This window comes from Phoca vitulina, unplaced genomic scaffold (assembly GCF_004348235.1).
Source record: "Phoca vitulina isolate PV1807 unplaced genomic scaffold, GSC_HSeal_1.0 scaffold19, whole genome shotgun sequence".
NCBI lineage: Eukaryota > Metazoa > Chordata > Mammalia > Carnivora > Phocidae > Phoca > Phoca vitulina.
Window position 1 is genome coordinate 5015927 of NW_022589722.1, and position 23032 is coordinate 5038958.

The 23032-nt window shown below is 44.6% G+C and overlaps 2 protein-coding genes and 1 long non-coding RNA gene across 11 annotated transcripts in view; all 3 read right to left on the reverse strand.

The window, feature by feature from the left end:
* Positions 1-5602, reverse strand: part of POC1B (POC1 centriolar protein B) — a 92164-nt gene extending 86562 nt beyond the window's left edge. For all 9 annotated transcript variants that reach the window (XR_004300956.1, XR_004300957.1, XR_004300959.1 and 6 more), the window contains exons 1-2: positions 5538-5602; positions 4789-4873 (exon numbers count right to left, since the gene is read on the reverse strand). Coding sequence is in view for 5 of the 9 variants with exons in the window: in XM_032416864.1 (XP_032272755.1) it covers positions 4789-4873; positions 5538-5552 (100 nt within the window). In the remaining 4 variants the exon portion in view is untranslated. The remainder of the gene's footprint in view (positions 1-4788; positions 4874-5537) is intronic.
* GALNT4 (polypeptide N-acetylgalactosaminyltransferase 4) lies at positions 1006-4769 on the reverse strand. Its single transcript, XM_032416860.1, has one exon. The coding sequence runs from the start codon at positions 4261-4263 to the stop codon at positions 2515-2517; it is 1749 nt and encodes a 582-aa protein (XP_032272751.1). The 5' UTR covers positions 4264-4769; the 3' UTR covers positions 1006-2514.
* Positions 5603-14768: 9166 nt separating the features above from the next.
* Positions 14769-18954, reverse strand: LOC116640058. The gene is made up of 3 exons (XR_004300960.1): positions 18655-18954; positions 16620-16732; positions 14769-15006 (listed from the first exon to the last, which is right to left on the reverse strand). It is a non-coding gene; the product is annotated as an uncharacterized LOC116640058 (long non-coding RNA).
* Positions 18955-23032: the final 4078 nt, after the last annotated feature.

The following is a 23032-nucleotide window of genomic DNA, read 5'->3' on the forward strand; positions in this document are numbered from 1 at the left end:
CCCCCCCCCCCCCCCCCCCCCCCGCCTTCACCTTTTGACAGGAGCAGCAAGATACTGGAATAAAAGTAATTCCAGTAAGTACTTCCAGAATACATCAATTTTAGTTTTTCCATTTGATAGGGGGCTAACAAGAACAAAAAAAAAAATAAAAAGAGAAAGGATAATTTAAATTAAAAAGTAGACCGGGCAAGAGGAGAGGGTGGGTTTAGAACAACTGCTATCAAACAACCATTTTTGCAAAATTCAGAGTATTCTTATAAATCCTTCTTAAATTACACCCATGGCCATGTACATTGCACATGAAATTTGGACAATTCTTTGATAAACTTTAAGGTTGGTAATTAATGAAAGTTATTAACACATTTTCATTTTCAGAAGCAAAAGAGAAATAAAATATTCAAGATACATAGCACTTTTACTTTTTAAAATGGTTATCCTAAAAGCTTTCCTTAAATTCACATTCTGCAAAGTTCCTTCTCTCCCATCATCATGTACACACTGAAAACAACTTTACTTATGAGTACTGTCATCTAATTCTCTATGGAGTACGCATTTTTCATAAATCTAGACCAAAGTGAACTAATTGAGATTTAATTCTAAATTCAGCCTATGATTTCTGGATATAGCACTGAAATAAAACTAGTAAACATACTTTTTTCTTAAAAAAAAAAGTATGCTTTTACTCAGATAATTAGTTTTGGTAAATATTTATATTCTTAGCCCAAAAGATTACTTTTAGAGTTTGAAGAGTAAAGCTAAAAACAAAAATTGGTTCAATAATTGTCAAAATAAAATGAATACAAACATTGACCACAACAACTTTCCACTCAATCCACACTAAACCACTTCAGTTGGGCTCAGCTCACTTAATTATTTTTTAGGGATTTATTTATTTATTTATTTATTTGAGAAAGAGAGAGAAAGAGTGGAGGGAGGGGCAGAGGGAGAATCTCAAGCAGACTCCCCACTTAGTGCAGAGGCCAACGTGGGGCTCGATCCCATGACCCCCGAGATCATGACCTGAGCTGAAACCAAGAGTCGGACACTTAACCGACTGAGCCCCCCAGGCGACCCTCACTTAATTTAAAACTGTCCCTCTTTTCCAGCTTCATAACTGAACTGAATGTTGGGTTCAACCACATTATCTGTGTTAAAAGTGAGGACATAAAAAGTATTATAAAGACTGCAAGAGTGATTGTAGTGTGATCAAAACATTTCAGAGCTGGAAGGAATCTTTGAGATCTAATCCAGCACCCATATTTACAGATGAGAAAACTGAGGCCCAAACAGTCTGTTGGTCAAAGGACAGGACCAAAATCACATTCCATGGCTGAGCCTTTCATTCATTCATCATCCATCCATCCATCCATCCATCCATTCACCCACTTAATGAAAGCTGCCTAAGTACCAGGCTGATGCTAGGTGCTGAAAACAGGCTGCAAGGTGGCATTCACCAGTGCCCAGACAGTCTTTTTTCTTGTTTTAAGATAAATCCTTAAACGTCCTAATCAGGAAGACTCCTACAAGAATCCCACAGCCTTTGTAGCATGCGGCCCACTTTCAGTTTCACACATTTCAGTAAACGCAGTTGGGTTTAACTTCAGAGAGCCAACAACTATGTTTACTTTAAACGATTAAGCATTAACAAAGGGAAGCACAGTATTGTGAATGAGTCCCTCTCCAGTACATTCATAACTTAAGGAAGTGCAATCAGAAAATGCCCCCCACACACAAAAAAAGAGTTCACAGAGAGGACAGCTTACAAAATCAGAGCAATATGAGGTATCAATACAAATCAGTGAAGTCTAATAGCTCAAGTTCACCAAGTATGGAATGTAAATATCTCCCCATTTCATCAGACGTGGGTATGCTTTTCTGAGATGTCTCCATGTTAAAAAGACCTCCAAATTCATATTCAAACTAATGACCTCTTCCAATGAAACATACATCTAAACCAGGCCTTTTCCCTTCAAATCAACTTTCTTTGATTTCTAGCTGATTAAAGGAAAATCAAAATTAAAAAAAAAAAAAACCACCTAAAATTTAATGTGCTGGCTAAAAGAAATTCAAATCCTATATACAATCAAAACAGCAATAGCTCCAACCGCACATTTATGAGTTCTGTTTTTAAAGGGATGGGTAGTGAACTTACCCATCAACATAACTCATCCCTCATTCTGCTTGGACTTTTACATTCTGTAATATTAAGTCTGGCACTTAAACGTTTTGTGTATCTCAATTCACAGTCAACTTCTTTAAGGAGAAGAAACCATATTGACAAAGCTCTTAAATAAGACAACCCATCAGTAAGGCACTTTGAGAGATTAAACAGCAGCTCTCTATGCACCCACTTTCAGTGTTCTATACCAAAATGGAACACAGCTTTCACAGAGCTCTCGCAGATGACCAGTGGGTGATTTCTGATAAAATAAAATCTTCACTGACGTTCTTTACCAGCTCTTTGACTTCCTTGGAACTCTTGTCAGCTCAGGAAGAAAGTGCCATTGCGCTCTTCTATTTCTCAAACTTCCAGATTTGATTTTTATCTAGAGCATCACAAGTTCTCATTTGAACATCAGGTCGACCCTCAGGTGTCCGGAAAGCACTAAGACACAGCCCCGAGTGTGGATGAAAAATGGTTCCATCTTCTTTAAAATGCCACATAATGTTTGCTGGGATAGGGAACCCATCTTTTGGACAATTTTGCATTCCTACATACTTTTTTTGCTCAGGAACCTCTGCACATAATTCTGTCACAGAGTTAAACCTTATTTCTTTGCTTGAAGTATATTCAAAGAATTGATTGCCTCCTTGACCATGGCATCCAAACAGGGAAAGGTTAGCACCTGTGGGGTTGTTGTCAGGAGAATTATAATCTAAACATTCAGAAGAGATTCCCATACTGCGAACAGCTCCATGCCAACCTGGCCTATCCTCTGGAACGTGTAAATTAGAAAACACATTTTTCAAATACCAGTCAAAACTCTGGCACTTCAGCCGTTCTCGTAGTAATTTTCTTTCAGAAATATCACCATAAGCTTCTTTCCTTGCTGGAGGGTTTCGATTGTAGAAATGCTCTTTGTACTCGTCCATCCACACTTCCGCTGCCCGAGCAGTATTCTGTAGGAAATTGGGTCGAGCATATGGCGCCCGCTTGGGGAATACATGGCCCACATGGGAACACGGGTGGATCTCCAATTTACCACCACACTGCCACACCCTAAAAGACAGCTCAAGGTTTTCACCTCCCCACACTTCCATTCCAGTGTCATATGTTCCAAGGTACTGAAAATATTTCTTGCTGACAGCAAACAGTCCTCCAGCCATGGTGGGTGATCTGATTGGGTCAATTCTCGATTTCCGTCTGTCCCTTTCATGTCTGGGGACAGAATGCCACTGGAAGGTTAAGCGCCAGTCAAATCCACCAATCATGGGCTCCCCGGTCTGCATATAGAATTCAAAAGTATTCCAATCAATGGTGTCTATAACAGGACAAACAATTGCCGTCTCATCGTTACCAATTCTTTCCAAAAGTGGTTCTAACCAACCAGAATTACACTCACAGTGACAATCCAGGAAAGTGAGGACATCCCCAGTGGCAAAAGTGGCCCCAATCAGGCGGGCTCTAACCAGCCCTTCCCGCTTATTTGTTCTAATCAAGCGCACTCTATTAAGAGTGCTGATGTAAGTTTCAAGCTGTGTCTTCAAATAAACTCTGTCACTCAAGTCATCCACTAAGATGATTTCCTTCAAAAGGATCGCAGGAGAAGTTTCTAAAACACTGTGGATGGTGCGGAGCAAAGTCGACCAGGCTTCATTATAGAAAGCAATGATAACAGAGGTGGTGGGAAGTCTCCTATAATTAAACTTCTTGGATTTACATTCATACATTCTCTTATCCTCTATGTGGCGATGCAGGGAAATCCTGTCACTGAGATAAATATTAATAGCATATCTCTCAATAAGTTCCTCTTGCTGCTTCAATTCACCCTCGCTGAGCTGGAGTTTGCTGGCTTTTCCCCACTCCCCAAGGGCATGGGAGTCGGCAGGGGGCTTCTTGTAGAGCGGTCGAGACAAATCCTCTGCCTTCTCCCAGGGGTCTGAAAGCTGTTTTGGCCCCCGCTCCCTGGCAAGGTCGGCTGCTGGAGAGGCATGCAAAGTGGAGACCGAGAGTTCCACTAAGATATAGGCCACTGTTAAAAGCGCCAGCAACAGGCAGCTTTTGCCTGCCCAGGTCCACCTCACGGCCATCCGGATCCTCATGGCCAGGGCGCAAACGCGGCCACCAGAGTCACCACGCAGGAGAAGGGCTGCGGACCCGCAGATTTGAGTTCCCGGCTCAGGTAGGAGCGAACTTCCGTGCGGGTCCCTTCTTTGACGCAGACGCTCGGCTCCTTTCCAGCCACGGGGGCTTCCAGGGGTGACCTGAGACCCCTCAGTCCTTGGCCTCCGGCACAGCCCCAACTCCTCTCTCCCCGCTTCCTCCTGCTCTTCTCACAACTTTTCACAAACTCTCTCGCCAGCACCCCACCCTCCCTGGGCCGAGGACAAACCCCTCCCCTTCCCACTCACTCCTCCTGGTGGTTAGTTCGCGAAAGTCGTCGGCCAGACCCAGGCCTGTAGGCGACTCTGCGGGGCTGGGATGGGGGCGCCGGGACCGACACGACCAAGGTGCCCGAGTCTCCCGCCGCTCTCAACCTCCACCCAGGTCCTCAGTGGTTCTCCCGCGGCCCCGTGTGGACAGGAGGCAAGGTTTCCGACCTCATCACAAAAAGAGATAACACTTACCAAGTTGTTTGCCGTTGGGACTAAAGTCCACGGAGGTGATCGCAGCTTTGTGGCCCTTAAAATATCGCTCCAGAGCGGGGTCCTCCTGGGAAGGAAAGTTGTCAAGTGTTGCAAGCAGGTGCAGACCTCGGACGCGGGGGTTCCGGGATCAGCACGGTCTCCTCCCCCGGAGCCGGGCCTGGGAACGGCCACACTGGCGGCGAGCCTGCGGGGCAGGGGCGCCCTGCGCGAGCACACGCCCGGACCCCTGCCGGGGGATGCCAAGCGCCGGCTTCCCGCGCAGAACCCGCAAAACCCGCCATGGGCGCTTCCCAGAATCAGGCGCGCCCGCGGGGCCCCCTGGGCAACTTATTTGAATGCACGTTCCCGGGCCCCGGCCGCTGGCTCGGAGTCACAGGTGCGAGGCGGGGCCCCGGCTTCGGTACTTTTTAAAAACCTGCCAGGTGATTCTGACGCAGGCGCTCCACGGAAACCCTCAGAGAATTCTGGGGGCCATAGGGCTGCCCCGGCTCGGTCCGGGGCTCCGGGACGCGGGGAGAAGCGCCCGGGATCTGGCCAGAAGTCGGCCCCAGTAGCAGAGAGTGAGACGTGGACGCCCCGGGGCGAGGGGCGAGGGGCGAGGGGCTAGCGGCTCAGGACCCGGCTGCGGACACCGGCCTCCATCTCCCGCCAGGTGCGAGCGCGGCCCCGACCTAGCTCCGCAGCCCTTGGCACCAGCTCCGGGGAGGCGCCCCCCAGCCCCTCCTTACCAGGGCGGAGGCCATGGGAGGCGCGGTTGGCGCCGGGCTCCAGCCGGCGGGGGGGAACCGGGGGAAGGGAGGGGACGGGGTAGGAGGGGGGGACCGTGCGACGCCCGGAACCGTCTGCCCAGAGCGGCGGCGCCTCCCGGTCACTACAACAACGGCGGCCCAGTCAAACCCCGCGCTCCAGGCGTGGTCAGTCGAGCCCCGAGGCGTCGCTGGCGCCGGAGGGATCCGGGCCGCAGCCGGCAGGCAAGCGGCACGCCCCGGGGTCAGGTGCGACCCGAAAGCCAACGTTTAGCGCTCCCCGCGGCTTGAAACTGTGAAGTAGGGCCGTCACCGGGATGGAAATGAGACCGATGGGAGGAAGGGTAAAGAGTCTATGATCGATGCAATCGAAGTTCTATTACACGTTAAAGAGACAGCGCCCACAAATTTGAAGAGGGTCCCCAACCGCTTAATGACGGGGGAAGGGAGTTTTGATCTGAAGTTGGGCAGCTTGATAGTTATTAATATACGCACAGGAACTAAACCTCTGGAGGACACATTTTAATTTATTTAATCACTGATTTTCACACAATACGCTTCGTGATGTAAATACAGATGCTGGATAAACCGAATGAACGAATGAAAGTTGTGCGTCCGCTTAATGTTTTTCTGTTATGTGTTTCTATTCTCTGCTCATCAGCGTTTGCTTTAGAGCAGCAGACTTACGCGGCAGCATATGTAAAGTCTGTAGGAAGGCTTGGAAAGAAACTTTTTGTTTTTGTTTAAATTATTAGGCCACATAGTAACTATAGCCCCTTGTACAGCAGGCTTTCTTACACATAATATCATCTGCGCTTCGGCAACGCTATGAAGTTGATAGAGTGACAAAATGTTACCAACGTTTACAAATTATAAACTTGATTCCTAGATATTTTACATATAATTGTCAAAGATCCCAGAGTCACATCTTCCAATTCTAAGTCCGTATCCTTTTTTACCCTACCTCAAAGCATGAAGGACTCAGCTGAAAATTACATATAAGATAAACGTTATTGGCAGCAAAAAATGACACTAATGGACCACACCTGGTAAGATACATGTTCGATGTAGATGAAAGGTATACTGCACACCTTAATTACAGGTGCTCTAGTTGTCTAGTGATAGAATTTAGTTTCAGTAAATACTGTACATAGCAATTAAGCAGATAGGAAATACCTTTAGATTTCAGTATTAGTTCAATCCAAGTATAAGTTTGTTGACTGTCTCCTGTTTGGCTCTGTGGGGTACAAAGGTGGCAGATATTCTCACTACCCCCAGGAACTCAACAGCCTACGTTTCTGAGTTTCATATTTTAGCATGCATAATGATAATTTAGGGGACCCCATTCCCAGAGATGCTGATTCAACATGTATAGGATGGGATCAGGGCCCTACAGATATAATAAGGGAGTCTTAAGCTGTGTACATTGTGAAACATTGCTCTAGTCTAGGAGGTCATGTGTCAAGAGTGTTAATACCAGCAACTTATCAACAAACTGTGGCAAAAATCTAAGCTTTGCTACTTATTCCCAGTCTAGGTTTGACTTCAAAAAAAGAGAGAGAGAGAGTCCTTAAAAATAGTGCTGGATGCTGGTTTGAATGTAAAATGTTGTAGCTCTGTGGAAAACAAGTTCCACAATGGGCAGTTCCTCAATAAGTTAACTCCTAGGTTTATACAGAAAAGTATTGAAAGCAGGGACTAGAACAGATACTTGTGCACCAGGGTTCATAGCAGTATTATTCACAACAGTCAAAAAGTGGAAACAACTCACATGTTTAACAGATGAATCTACAAATGAAATGTGATAGGTACATACAATGACTGTTATGTGGTCATAAAAAGGAAAGAAATTCTGATACATACTACGACACGAGTGAAACTTGAAAGCAATATGCTAAGTGAATAAGCCGGACACAAAGGTTCATATATTGCATGATCCCGTGTATATGAGGTACCTCAAATAGTTGGATTCATAGAGACAGAACGTAGAATGGAGGCTACCAGAGGTGGTAGAGGACAATGGAGAACGGAGAATTATTGTTTAATGAGTGCAGTTTCTGTTTGAGATGATGACATTCTGGAAATAGGTACTAGTGATGGTTGAAAACATTGTGAACATAGTTCATGCCAGTAACTTGTACACTTAGGAGTAGTTAAAGTGGTAAATTTGATGTCATATATATTTGAGTACAATCAAAAATAATAATTCTGGAAACTCTGAGGAATGACCGAGACCTCAGGATTTCTCACAGCCAGGATATGTCTGATCTTGGGTATAGCAGATTAAGAGAAAAAGAAAAAGGTAGGGATGTAGAAACTAGTTCAAAAGAAAAGAGAAGGTTTTAAGTACAGATTTTTCTCTAAGTCCTTTAGTAAAAAATTTTAAACTTTTTTTCTAGTTATCAAAAAATACATGGTGTGCTCACTACATGCTAAGTACTCCTCTAAGTAACTTACAAAATTTGACATTTAATCCTCACAAGAATGCTATTATTACATGTACATTTCTATATGAGGAAATTGATATGCAGAGACATGAAGTTACTTGCCCCAAGTACACAGGAAGTGGCAGAGCTTTAGATTTTAGTGGGTACCTCCAGATTCCACTCTTAATCACTAAATCATGATGCCTTTTGCATGATTGCAAGCATATTGTAAGCATGTAAAATTCTGTATCCTAGCCTAACAGTAACGTTTACAAAAAGAAAAAGAAAAAGGAACATCTTTGTTTCCATTTCACTGTTCTCTTAGTAGTCCAAACTGCTCCTCCCATGGTTCTTTTCCATGTTTGATTTGACTTTGTTTTGTTTGTTATTCCTCACCTTTGCAAACAGCAAAAGCTCAGAGAGATTTGGAAACATGGCCAAAGTTGGGGATATTTTTTTTCTAACCTCAAGCCTGCTTGAATTCATGCAATTCCACTTGCTACAGTAACATTTGCAGTAACCAAACTACAAATGTATTAATCTGGAAGAAAGCCACAAGTATTTCACACTATGGAAACCTCCAAGATATCATTGGAGGCCAGGTACTACCTCAGACAAACTGATCCTTTAATTAGCTCCCCTTTTCCAGATTCCCCTCAAATTAGAAATCGAATTTATCCATTTGAGCACCATAAAATTTGTTTTTATGTTAACAGGAGTCATTCTTAGATTAGTTCCCTTCGAAGGTTGAAAATTTAGGGATAGCACAAAAGTGCCATCTACTGTTCACATTCTTGTGTGGCACTAGGGAGTGAAACTACTTTGTAGCCTGTTTCCAGACGATGTTAAGTCCTCTGGATCCAGTTGCTCCAGAGTATAGGAGAGTCCACAGAAAGGAAGTACCAGATCTGTTTGACTCATCAAAGCATCAGTTTTTATTTTGTTTTGTAGACCATCAATGATTTCTTTCAATGGACATTCAGATTCCAAATCCTATCAACTATATCCTCACAATAAGATTCATCTTCCCATCTTCTTGTCCTTGGGGTTCCTGCCCCTTTACAGGCCCTCTTCCTCCTCTGCCTCCTAAAAACTCTCCTAACAAAAGCAAAAATTCATAAGTGAGACTACGTCAAACTAAAAAGCTTCTGCACAGCAAAAGAAACAAAATGAAAAGGCAACCTATGGAATGGGAGAAAATATTTGCAAACCATATATTTGATAAGGGGTCAATATTCAAAATATATAAAAACTCATGCATCTCAGTAGCAAAAACATAAATCTGATTTTAAAAAAAATGAGCAGAGGAACTGCATAGACATTTTTTTCCAAAGAAGACAGGGCAACTGTTACAGAAAAAAGTGCTCAACATCACTAAGCATCAAAGAAATGCAAATCAGAACCACAGTGAACTATCACCTCATACCTGTTAGAATGGCTCCAAGCAAGAAGACAAGAGATAACGTGTGTTGGTGAGGATGTGAAGGAAATGTGTGCTGTTGGTGACACCATAACTGGCGCAGCCACTCGGGAAAACAGGACCAAGCTTCCTCAAAACATTAAAAATAGAAACACCATATGATCCAGCAATCCTACTTCCGGGTATATACTCAAAGGAAATGAAAACAGGATACCGATAACGTATCTGCACTCTCGTGTTCGTTACAGCATTATTTACAATAGCCAAGACATGGAAACTTAAATGTCCATCAAAAGATGAATGGATGAAGATGGGGTATATGTAATTATACATATATAATGGAATAGTATTCAGCCATGAAAACAAGAAGGAAATCTTGCCATTTGCAACAACATGAATGGACTTTGAGGACTTTACGCTAAGTGAAATAAGTCAAAGAAAGACAAATACTACGTGATCTCTCATGTATAGAATTTAAAAACATCAAACTCATAGAAACAGAGTAGAATGGGTGGGGAAAATGAGGAGATGTTGGTCAAAGGGTACAAATTTTCAGTTATAAGATGAATAAGATCCAGGGATCTAATGCACAGCATGGTGACTATAGTTAACAATACTGTATTGGATCCTTCAAAGTTGCTATGAGAGTAGAGCTTTAACATTCTTACCAGAACAATAACAACAACAAAATGGTAACGATGTGTTGTAAAGGATGTGTTAACTAACCTTATTGTGGTAAACATTTTGCAATATACCTGAATAGAAATCATCACATTGTACACTGACCAGTGGGCTAGACCTGGGCACTTGGAGGCTTCTCCCTCCCTCCCCTGTCCTTGGAATGTAGGTTCTGCTTGCCTTTCCCGCTCCCAGAGGCTGCTCCAAGGACAGAGCCTTGAGATGGTGATGTGATGTTGAAAACACCTGCACGGTACAGGTAACCAAACCCAGTCCTAACTGGGTAAGCTTTTAAGATTTGGAGGATGTATACAGGGATCCATTTACCTTACTGCCACCCAAGACAAGCCTCTTATGTAAGTTGCTTTTGCTGTTATTAAAATTGCCACCTACCACCTACCTGCTTCTTTCTTCATTCTCTCCCTGCCCTCTGCATATGGGAGCCAGTTTCAGTGTTCACCAGGATAGCTTCCAAGAGGGTTTTAAACCTACATATGCCATACAAGATCTCAGACAGTAGCCTGAAATTTTTCATTCATTTCATTTAAATAAATGAGAGTCATCCATTTTAGAATTTAGCAACACAGAGGTAATATAAGGTGTTACCATCTGCTGCCTGGCAGATAGTAAGGGCTTGATAGGAGTTAGATTCTTAGCCCTCTGTCTCCTGACCCTTTCAAAGTTTGAGTACATACCTGTCATCAGAGAAGGGAGGCAGAACAGACAACAGCACTGTGATATCTCAGCTTCCCCAGCCCCGCAGACTCAGTCTGAGTCTCTTGGCAGAGGGGCGGGTTACAGGAAGAAGTAGAAGAAACTGTTATGGTGGAGTCGCCTGAGACACGTGACACAGGCTGCACTCCTTGGTAGCCAGGAGGCTAAGTGGAAACCAGAGTGACAAAGGAGGAGGCTCCCGCCCAGGTCTGCATAGACCACAGGGTGACCTTGGCACAGTGAAGACTGCAGAGACCTTACTTTGCTGGGTTATTGTAAACTATTTAACTCAATTGGATAATTTAAATCAGTAGTTCTTAACTATGACAGCCCCCCCCCCCCCAATCCCACAATGTTTGGCAATGTCTAGAGACACAGTTATCACAACAGGGGGTACAGTGCTCCTGGCATCTGGTAGGTAGAGATCAGGGATGCTGCTAAACATCCTACCAGGTACAGGACAGCCTCCACAACGATCCAGCCCCGAATGTCAGTCGTGCTTAGGTTGAGAAACTTAGCACATACATGCTCAATAAATGTTGATCGACCCTTCCAGCCTTATCTCCTGCTGTTCATAAGGTTTCAGATAATTAGCGATCTCCTAAACTTACCACCAAATATACCAAAGTTTCTTCATTATAAGACATACCTTTTTCAAAAAACAAAACAAAACAAAACAAAACACTGGTTTAGCATAGTAGCTACTGTTGTGGTGAGCAGAGCATAATGTATAGAGAGGTTGAATCGCTGTGTTGTACACTTGAGGATAATGTAACATTGTGTGTCAACTATACTCAAATTTAAAAAAAAATAATCACTGTTTTAGTTTTTTGAATTGGCATCAGATGTGATAATTTATATATTTTTCCCTCTAAGTAGCTGTTATCAAATCATGGTGGGTATTAGTTAATGACATCTTAAACTCTAAAATAAGTAGTATACTGTATACATGTCTAAGGTTCTAGGCTTCTATTTCCTGTGTGAGATCAGAAGTTCTTGAAATAGTGCCTAAGGACACAAAAAAGTAGCCCATTCATATGTCTGCTGATTTACCATCACCAATTACATAGTCATTAATTGAATTTTCTCCTTGTGCTGCTGACAAATACTGATGTCAAATTTCGCCCATGCTGATCTTTTTTTCTATGATGAATATGCAAAACAAGGGAGAAATCAGAAACGTTCCCTTTGGTAGATGTCCTGGGGAGCAAGTTGATCAATTCCTTCCATGAAGAGATGGGAAACCAGGACTCCAGGAAGGCTCATTGACATGACCAACTCCATTCAGCTAGCCAGTGACCCAGTCAGGCCTACGTCGATGGTCCAGAATTCTAGCTCAGCGCTGCCCTGGAATCACCGGAAATGTGGAATCTTTATCCAAGATGAGTTCATCTTGGAACTTGCTTTTTATTCCTCTTCTGAGACTTAGTGACATTCTCTGTGGGACAGAATTTTGGTCCCCAGACTATATTCCGCAAACTTGGTGAGCACACGACCAGGAGCCAGGCAGTATATTAAGTATTAAACATATAAAGATAAGCAAAAATGGGTATAAGAGTAGGAAACACCTTCTAAACCCAAGCAGATAACAAGAAGGAGGGAAGGAGGTTAGATTGTAGGGTTGCTAGCACAGAATGAGGTACCTACCCTAAACGAATTGCATGAATTACATGGGACATACTTACCCTAATAACAATACAATAAAATCAATGTTTATCTCAACTTCAACTTTAAACTAGACATCTTGTATTTGTATTTGCTAAATCTAGCAACTCTAGCTAGCTGGGAATTGGGGAGAATGGGAAAGTTCAGGCCTCAGCTAAAGGGGGAGCCACTACATAGTATCTCAGGAATTGTTTCCATGAGGAATGCCACCCCAGTGTTACCAAATCATTGAAATTATGATAAGCTGGAAATCTAGAATTTTAGTTCAAATCTACCTGATTTTAAAAGTTGTATGCTGATTTGGAAATTTTTAAAGACTGATGTGGGCCAAAAAAAAAAAAAAAAAAAAAAAAAATCATTGCTACAGCTTGTGATGGTGTTTATGTGAGCCCCGAATAAGATCTCTCTTTCCCACCAAAATGGAGAAGCCACTGAGTCCTATAGGTGTCAGACAGATGGAAGTCAAAATGTCAGCTGTAATACTGATGATATAACAATGAAGGATTTGGCTGAAATATACAACCAAACAGTCCTGCTAGCAGGATCCTGAATTGATCTAACCCTCCTCTTCCCCAGCTCAGCTTTTTACCCCAACAAAGCAGAGTTTACCCTACCGCCAAAAGAGCAAACCAGGATATTCCCGCTTTGCAGACAGAAGGATGTGAAGAGAGGGGAGGGTGGCAGAGGCTGAGTTGTGTGGGCCCCCCTTTCTTCTCAATTCTCCAGGAAACTCCACCCCCACCCTTTCCAGCCCCCCTCAAACCCACCCCCATCCCAGGATAGGGAAAGCAAAAGGGGAGAGGCCAGAAGTGTTCCTCCAGGGAGGTCCCTCCTTGTATGGAAACATGAGCTGGAGAGGAAGGTCCCCAGGCCCCTCAGCCAGCTGGATTTAGTCCACGAATCTCCAGTTCTGTTCACCTGACTCGATCACTGACTTTCAGAGTTTATAGCTCAGTAGAAGAGTTGATGTAATCAAGTACATTGGTGGACTACCAGCACCTTAGCGAACATCTGTACAGCATCTGTCTCTACAGCAGCGAATTCTAGAATTCTACCTGGGGTAAGGTGCGTATAAAGGTTAGGATGTTACAGAGGGATACTTCCCACCCTTTTTGTCTCCATTTCTGCTGAGGCCTCAAGACAATAGGTGGTAAGCACCCCACATTCTAATGGGATGGGCTGGACTTGCAAAGAGGATGCAGTTAACCAGTTGTGTGACTTTCAACAAACATCCGTCTCCAGGTTGAGTTCGGAAATAAGAGGATTCTTGTGGCGAGAATATCAGTGTGTTTGTTCCCCAGCTCCCCTTCCCATACCTGTGGGGGAAGGGTAGGGGATATCTTTCCCTACCCTCAAACCTGCTGAGAGGAGATTAGGCCGTCTTCCAGATTTGTAACTCTTGGGGACTGCTGAGCACGGTGATGCGATGTGACACATGCCTGTAAAATCAAAAAGCAAGAGGCTGTGGTTGGCTGGCTGCTCTGAGGGCAGAGACCAGGCTGCCCTGAGCAGACTCTTCCCCCTGGGAGCAAGGATACAAGAGTATCTTTCCAGGACCAGAGGTGACCCGTGTGGGGGAGGGGGGCAGGGGGTGGGGTGGGGAGTACTACAGCCCAAGAAAGCCCAGGAGTCCCAGGAGCTGGGGAGGACCCGAAAGTGACATACAGAGAAAATGCATTGCTCACATCACAGGGAGTCCAGCCCAATGTGCCAGTGAGGTCCTCAGAGAACCCGCAGAAGTGCCCATGAGGATAGTTCTGCCTGGGCTCAAACCCAGGGAAAATTAGTTTTAAACATCTGAAGAGCAGGAACCATCACCATACTACTTTGGAGTGTCCATATAGGTGAGATCTTCCTCGTTGCACCCCTCGCCTCTCTCCCGTGCTACAACCCAGGAGCCAGAAACCTCTTAGCAAATGAGAAGGAAGGGGAAATAGAGAATAAGATCCACCATTCCTGTTGGATGGGGGAAATAGAAACATTCCCTTTCTTCATCTGGCACCCACTGCAGCTTCTAGGGGTTGGAGTTTGGGGAGCAGAGAAGTTTTATATTGAATGAATCACAGAGGTTTAACTATCACATAGAAATGGGTGTTTTAATTACTGAAATAAAACTATTTTGTAATAGGAAGTGGCTAGAAGATATTTTATTATCAGTAAAAGAACAGATAAGTCATAGAGCCTCCCCCACCTTGCGCCCCACCAATATATCATCCAGGGACAGGTGAAGAAGTAGCCCTTAGGGTGGGTTTGAATGAGCAGAAGAAGAAACGAATTAAGTTGCTTTCTAATTGCACCCTGTGAATTTTGCTTTTTTGTTAACACAAATGCTACAGATATTTTTAGTTTGTATGACTGAAACCCCCTTTCAAACTGGCATAACAGATTGGGCGCAGTTTGATCTGTTTCTGCGTGGTTCTCTTGACCCTGCCCTCCCTCCAGGCCAGCTTCTTGCTCGGAATAGCATTCTTCTTGGTTACGAGATGGCTGCCAGTAGCAGATGTAACTGCAGGCTCCCCATTCGCTCTGATGGGGAAAGCATCACTTCCTGAAACCAACAAACAAAAACTCCTCAGTTTCCTGCTGAGTAGAACACCTGTGAAGAAATCCCCATGGCCTGGGAAGGGTCATGTACTGGTTGGATTAAGCCTATGTGAATTAATCCAGTCAATGCCATGTAATTACCCAGGATCCTCCGCAGACACTAGAGGAAAGGTAAATCCAACCAAAATGCAAAGCTGCTCCCCAGTAGGACAGAAATGGCAGGATGCCAGTCAGATGAGGAAAAAAACGTGCCACCACAGGAGGTAAGGAAGGACTGGATAGAAGACAAGGCCATTGAACCATGGCCTTTAGAGAAGAAGAGGGAGGGCCTGGGATCACATAGGGGGCAGGGTGGGGAGTGAAATGTAAGGGGGGTGGACACAGAGTATGTCGGGGCACTGCAGATGGATGAATTAATGTGAGAATCCGGCAGCACTAAGCGACGTGGTTATATCACCAAGACCATAAGTAGTTGGTTTGTCAGAATGCAGGGTCCAGGGGAAGTGAGGCAGAGATGAGACTGCCAAGCCAAGGAATTTGGACACAGTATGAGTAGAATGTGGCAGGAAATAGATGGCACACTCAACGGAGGAGACCTTAATAAGGGGACTATTTACAAAGGCGTGGGCAGGATTAAGGGAACTGGTGAGATGGTGCTGTGTCCTGGGGCTCACAACAGCAGAGGGCCATTTCCATCCTTGGTCTAAAGAGGTAAAGGGGCCAACACCAAGACCCAGAGATCTTAGAGTCCGCTTGACAGGAGCTGTAGTCTTTGGTAGAAGGGAACTGTCAAGTCTAAGCAAACTCAGCAAGGAGGGATCTGAGGAAATAATAATACCCCAGTCTCTCTCTCTCTCTCTCTCTCTCTCTTCTTCCTCAGTGCTGGTGATTTCCACTGGGTAAAATAACCTGGAAGTCAGTGGGCAAGGGAGCGCCCGGATGCAGTCCATTGAGGTCAGCATCTTGGGACTCAGAGCAGAGTGGGAAGGGGGGAAGAGTAGATCCAGAGGGACAAACAAAACACCCAGCACAGAAGGAGGGACTTGCTAAAAACAGAAAATACCAGAAAACATCCTCTGGGTCCTGGGATGTCATTCAAATTTCAAAGTTGGAGCGCCCCCACTGGCCTCTAGAGGGAGCCCAAGGATTTCTTTTCTTCCACCCCCTCTGCTGAGAAGGAATAGGCACAGAGGCTGAGGGCTGAACAGACCCCAAGACAAGAGCCCTCCGCTAGGAATGGAATTAGCAGGTGTCACAAGATTGCTCCTGGTAGGAGGAATTTCCCCTTTGCACTTAGATTTGCTACATTTGGATTAAATTTTTTTTTTTTTAAGTAGGCTCCACGCCCAGTGTGGAGCCCAACTTGGGGTTTGAACTGACGACCCTGAGATCAAGACCCGAGCTGAGATCAAGTCTGCCCCTTAACCGATTGAGCCACCCAGGAACCCCTGGATTGATTTCTAATAATAACAATCAAAATAACCAAAGCTAACACTAAATATTCACTGTGTGCCGTGTTCTTGGCTCTCATTTAGTACACAAACTCGTTGGGGTAAATTCCATTGTCACTGCCATTTTATAGATCAGGAGACTAAAAGAGTCTGGATTTGAACTCACATGACATTGGATGGGTCTCTGCTCTTCTGTCCTCTGTCCTGCTGCTTTAGTCAGCTGGATCAAAGGTTGCCCTTACTTAGAAGACCCAGGGCAGGGTCCACGGGCAAGGAGACCTGAAAAGAGAGGAAACTTACTGTGTTAGGATTTGTCTGTATTTAACAACTTTAAGCACATATTTAATGACGAGCCCTGGCTACCTGCCAAGCTCTAAGCCAGGTGCCAGGGATCCCCACTGGCCAAGACGAGAGACACTACAATGCAGTGCCTAAGAACTTTCCGAGCCAGACTGAGCAGACTTGAGTCTCGTGCCTACTCTACACCACATGTAGCACCCAGGGCAAGTCGCTTAAGTCACTTTACTTTGTTTCCTCCTCCCTAATATATAAGCAGTAAACACAAAGCACTTAGAGCAAATCCAGGCGTATTGTTAATGTTACAAAGGTATGATCTGCTATTCTCACAGCCCACACTGTCAGCCTTCGAAGGTTTTACATTAGATGGAGAGACACCGAGAGACACAAGGTCAGGTTTTTGGTGAAGTACAAAGGAGCCAAAAAGGCCACACTCCCTGCTAGTTCGACAAGATCCAAGGTTATAAGGGCAAAAGGAGTTCTGGAGGCTCTACTTGGTCCAGCTCAGCTGTTAGGTTCAGAGTCAAAGCTCTAAATTAGAGGTGACAGGTTCTTTGGCTTTCCGACTCAGATCCATTGATACCAGCTGCCTGAAGCACTGTGTTAAGAGGGATTCTCAGACTGCCTGTTCCATTAATGAGAAAGAATGCCATGAGAGATAAATGTATCTGCCACTGATAGAAGATTGAAAGGAATCAGCACATGGTTCTGGAGCAGTGTTCTTTTGCCTGGAATGTCTCTTCAGCAGGAGCATCTGAGCAGGACTCAGAGGTCCTGATAATAATCACAGACTAAGGTAACCAGCTGTCCCAGTTTGTTCAGGATGGTCCCGATTGTAGCACTGAGGTCCCACATCCCAGGAAACCGCTCAATCTTGGGGACCCCCTAATTTGCTTTACAAGCTTTTCTCCCTTGCAACACCTCCTTAAAAATAAACAAATAAATAAATAAACTATGAACTCTAACCAGTAGAGATTATTGTTTGTTTTTTAATCTCAGCCAATTTCAGCCTGTGAAAATGCATTGTCTTCCATCCCATTGCAGTATGCCAGCCTGATGCCCTCCGGTTTCCCTCCCACCTCACAACAGCGGACAGCATAGCCCTCTCCTTTCTCAGCACTGTTCCCTGCTATATCCATCGAAGTCTCCGCAGGGAACAGATGGCACCCCCAAAAGGCTTTAATGGAAAAGCATTTCATGCAGGGATTATTTACAGAGGCATGATCCAGGTTAATGGAAGCAACACGATCTAGGGAGACACCTGGGGATTAGCCCTCAGCCCTGGAGACCTGCAAGCACAGGTGAGGAAATGCTGTTCCCAGCCTGCTAAGAGGCGGAGCTGAGCCAGACAGGCCTGCAGCTGGGGATTTGGCTGGGATTCGGGGCCTGTGCTGAACTGTGGGGAGGCCAGGAGGAGGAGGAAGGAGGAGGAAAACCCTGACCTTCCTCTCCATCTGCATGCTGGCCTCTTGCCAGGGCCTCCTTGCCAGAGGACAAGGAGAAGCAAGTGGAATGGCAAGTTTAGTAGCGGTCAGCCTCCCAGGCCACAGCGTGTGGCAAGGAAAGGCAGAGAAGAGAGCTGAGAATAACCAGCCCAGGCCACCCTGTTGTCACCCAGCTTCCATTCTAGTCTTTTACTTAGCTGCAGAAACTCCGCTCCCCAACACAGGAGAAACACAACATCTCATCCACCACTGTGTCACGGACGGGCATCAGAGTTCAGTCATTCTCCTTCCTGGAACCTGAACTGTCCATACCCCCCAGGATGTAAAGCAGCAAGGAAAGGAAGATGAACACTTGCAGTAAAATAGGTCTAAACTGACCATCCTGATGTCCTTCTCCCACCACGCATCCCGTGAGTCCCTCACGCTCAGCTAGCACCCCAGCAGTGAAGGTGTTCTTACCTGAGGGGGTGAGCCCAACTTCACTCCCACGGGACGCAGGTGCTTCGTAGCTCTACCTTTATCGAGTTGCTGCGGTTTTCCATTGCCCGTTGCTATTGGACATGAGAGTGCAGTCAATCCCATGGCCTGTAGACAATGTTGTCCCCATTCTGCAGCAGCAATCCAATTTCTCCTCGATAAGCAGAATCAATCATGCTGCCCCATATGCCCATCCAATGCACTGTCCTTCATGAACAGCCTGAAATGTCCAGGGGGCATTCTCCGAGTCGTCTGGTGGAAATAATCCTCTCTGTTTGGCAGGAGAACATCAAACTCACTAGATACGATGTTTCGGGGATAGGAAGAAAATATTCTTGAAGCTGGTTATTACGTATAACTGAGAGAAGGCACTTCCACCTTCACACCTGGGTTTCCAGAACAATGTATTCAACACCTGATATTAACCACTGACCTGATCACTTAAAGAATGATATCCCAACCTCGTAAGATGTTGTCTCCCAGCTAGCACCATAACTGAGACCTCAGTACATTATTCCATTATTCCCTCAAGCCAGCTGCTTCCCAGTGATGGAAAAACAACGAATTCCATCCCTTGAGCCCAAAGCCATAGTTGTTTCACTGCAAAGGAGTTCCTCAGTCAGAGGCAACAATGTGTGTGATACTGTTAAAAATCAAGAACATCCTGTCCTCTTTAAGGTCCTTCTAGCTGGGCTGAGAATCAAATTGGCATGAGACAGATTAATAGGAGAAAATTAAGTTCAATTTCATATGTACAGGGAATCCACATAGACATGAAAATTCCAAAGACACTCGCAAAATGAGATATATGTCATTCTGCACTAAGGAGAAGGGGGCAGGGATCTGGGACTTCAAAGAGAAGAAATGCAATTCACAGGAAAATGAAAAAAAGTAAATATTTAGCAAACAAATGTTTGTTGGGCCACTCTTGCTAGGTTCCTCCCTTTTCACTGTAACTAGCTCATAGTATAATGTAGTTATTCATGGTGATCGCTCTCTCCCTGGAGCAGGTCCTCTATCTAAATTCTTTTTAAGCAGTTGTGGGGTAACATAAAGAGCTTTTCCTGAATCTGCTGGGTTTTAATGGCTTTTTAACACAAAATAGTCTTCATGTCAAAATGGTCCATCTTGGGGCAGCCTGCCCTTGGTCGCTACAATACAATGGCTGTGATAAGACAATTTATCAACCATATCTGGTGGTGTTGGCAGAAGCATCATGGGCAGTAAAGGGAAATCACTCTCCAGAATATGCAGCTATTCCCACGAAGACAAAGTGTTGCCCCTTCTATAATGGAGCTGTCCAAAACAATCAACCTGGAGTCCCTGGGAAATAGTACCAAATAAGGGCTCAGCGTTGGCTGCTCCCTTAGAAAGTTGGGCACTCAGCACCAGTAGAAGTCAGAATAACTGTGGTAAGAGGAAGTCTGTGTTTTTGTTCACATTTATTGCCTCCATCTCTGTTTCCATGGCCACTTCGTACATGGGCCATTTGTACAAGCGTAGAGATGGCCAGAAAAGAGACTCACTGATAACCAGTATAAGTCATGTTGACCACCTCCTTATTTTATCCTTCTACACAGTGGATGTCCTCTGGGGGAACCTTTATATGGGGCTCAAATAGCTTCAAAGACTGTTGGCCTTCTCGGAAATCCATGATATAATTTCTCTTTAGGTGATCTTGGCAACAATCTTCCAATCATGTTTAAAAACTACCAAGTCCCTACTAAGTTGACCAACACATATGCTTATGGCGCATGAATCTGTATATGTCAGGAAAACTCAGTTATCTCCTCTTTCATGTCAGGTGGCCTACCAGACGTAGCACCTGAAGTTCTATCCACTGGGAGATTTCCCTCTAACTTGCAGAGCCCACTGAATACAGATACATCCTTAAACCAGACAATGTACCTGGTCTTCTCATTAATTGGTCATGGGAATTCCCCATGAGGCCAGAGGGCTGGTTTGAGGGAAAGGTGGGAAGCAGTAGGAAGTCTGAGTCATCCGCTTCTGCAGGGAAGAGAAGTGCTGAGAATAGAGCTGGGCTGTGAGGGAGAAAGAATAACAGCTCACCCATGCATGTGCAAGTTCTTCACCCTGAAGTTTAAATGGAGTGATTCTTCAGCAAGCTCCTTACTTCCTGTGAGAAAATCCTTACCGTTATAACAGCATCAGTATCACAAGCCAGTAAGGCAATAAGGCAATTTCTTAGTGCTCGACACATATTTCTGGCAAATATCATATTTCACAGTCCTTCCTAAATGCATATGAGGTAAAGGAAGATGCATCTAACATCTATGTTTAATTGATTTTTCCCAGAAAGTCTATTTTGAAATGTGAGCCTCTGATAAATTCCTTCTGGGTGTGCTTTTTTTTTTTAAGATTATTTATTTATTTGAGAGAGGGACAGAGAGAGTGCGGGAAGGAGCAGAGGGAGAGGGAGAGACAGTCTCAAGCAGACTACACTGAGTGTCGAGCCCAAAGTGGGGCTCCATCCCAGGACCCTGAGATTATGACCTGAGCTGAAACCAAGAGTCGGCTGCTGAACCAACTGTGTCACCAGGCTTTGTCACCCCATGAGTGTGCTTTTTACAACAAGTTCCAGGGGTGCCTGGGTGGCTCAGTTGGTTAAGCCTCTGCCTTTGGCTCAGGTCATGATCCCAGCGTCCTGGGATCGAGCCCCACATCGGGCTCCCTGCTCAGCGGAAGCCTGCTTCTCTCTCTCCCTCTGCCTGCCACTCTGCCTACTTGTGCTCTCTCTCTCTGTCAAATAAATAAGTAAAATATTTTTTTAAATGAAATAAAACAAGTTCCATTTTTATATTTTCTTTATCAGTGAGGAGAAAAATCAGATTAATTCTAGTTTTAGCCTTGGGGCACCTGGGTGTCTCCTTTGGTTAAGCATTTGACTCTTGATTTCAGCTCAGGTCATGTTCTTAGGGTCCTGAGATCGGGCTCTGCACTGGGCATGGAGCCTGCTTAAGATTTTCTCTCTCCCCCTCTTTACCCTCCCTACCCCCCAACCCTCCCACCCTTGCTCATGTGCATATGCTCTCTCTCTCTCTCTCTCTCCAAAAAAGAAAAACTAGATTAGTTTTTTCCAAGCATTATTGAAACCGTTGAAATCCCAATATGGAGTCTTTAAAATAAAATGTGCTCAGGGCACCTGGGTGGCTCAGTTGGTTAAGCGACTGCCTTCGGCTCGGGTCATGATCCTGGAGTGCCTGGATCGAGTCCCGCATTGGGCTCCCTGCTCAGCGGGGGGTCCGCTTCTCCCTCTGACCCTCCCCCCTCTCATGCTCTCTCTCTCTATCTCATTCTCTCTCTCAAATAAATAAATAAAATCTTAAAAAAATAAATAAATAAATAAAATAAAATAAAATAAAATGTGCTCAAACTAACCTATGATGTTAGAATTCAGGAAGGGAAGGAAGGGAGGAAGGAAGGAAGCATGAGGGTGCATCTAACGGCTGCTATTGTTGTATCCTCCTCTGGGTATTGGTCCCTTGGGAGACTTCATTTTGTGAAATTACAATAAGCTGTGCCCTTAAGATAGATGTACTTTTCTATCTGTACATTATATTTCAATAAGAAGAAAAAAGTGAAATGTGTTTTATATAATGATGACCTTCTTGCAAGTTTCCGTGAACTAGAAACTATTAGAAAAGTTCATGAACTGCTGCACAATTCAGGCTAAACAGTCAGCCCTTCAAAATCAGTTATTAAAGGCTTGCAATGCAAAGAATTGCATTAAATATATAGTCTTGTAGTCACAAAGCCAAGATTTATTGAGCACCTATGACATACCAGTCACTAGCCTAGATGCCTGAGATGATACAACTGACCAAAACTGGCTGAAGTCCTCTCCTTGTGGAACTGAGGACTGAGAGGAGACTGCCAGCAATAAATAAATTGCAGAAGCCCTGAAAACTGAGTAGAAGTCATCCTTTTGTAAGACATTTCCCAGTATAAAGGAAATCCCTATTTGTAAGGGTGTCTCCTTCTCTGTACCTGGAAAAGGAGCATGACCAAATCTCTAGAAACTCTTATCAGTGGAGAAGGTGCGGACTTAACTCTGCATAACAACCATATGCTTGTTTACTGGGCTTTGCCTGAAAACCTACTTCATCTGCCCAACATCTACTTTCGTCTTTAGTTAGAGATCATGTTTAAGGTGGTAGCTTGGGCCATTCTAAGGAGTTACTTAGTTTTCCTGGATATCTCTCAATTACACAGGAAGTATACATGTTATTAAACTTCTGTTTGTTTTTCTCCTATTAATCTGTCTCTTATTACAGGGAGTCTCAGACAAGAACCTATAAGAGTAGAAGGAAAATTATTTTTCCTCCTCTATGAAAGCAAG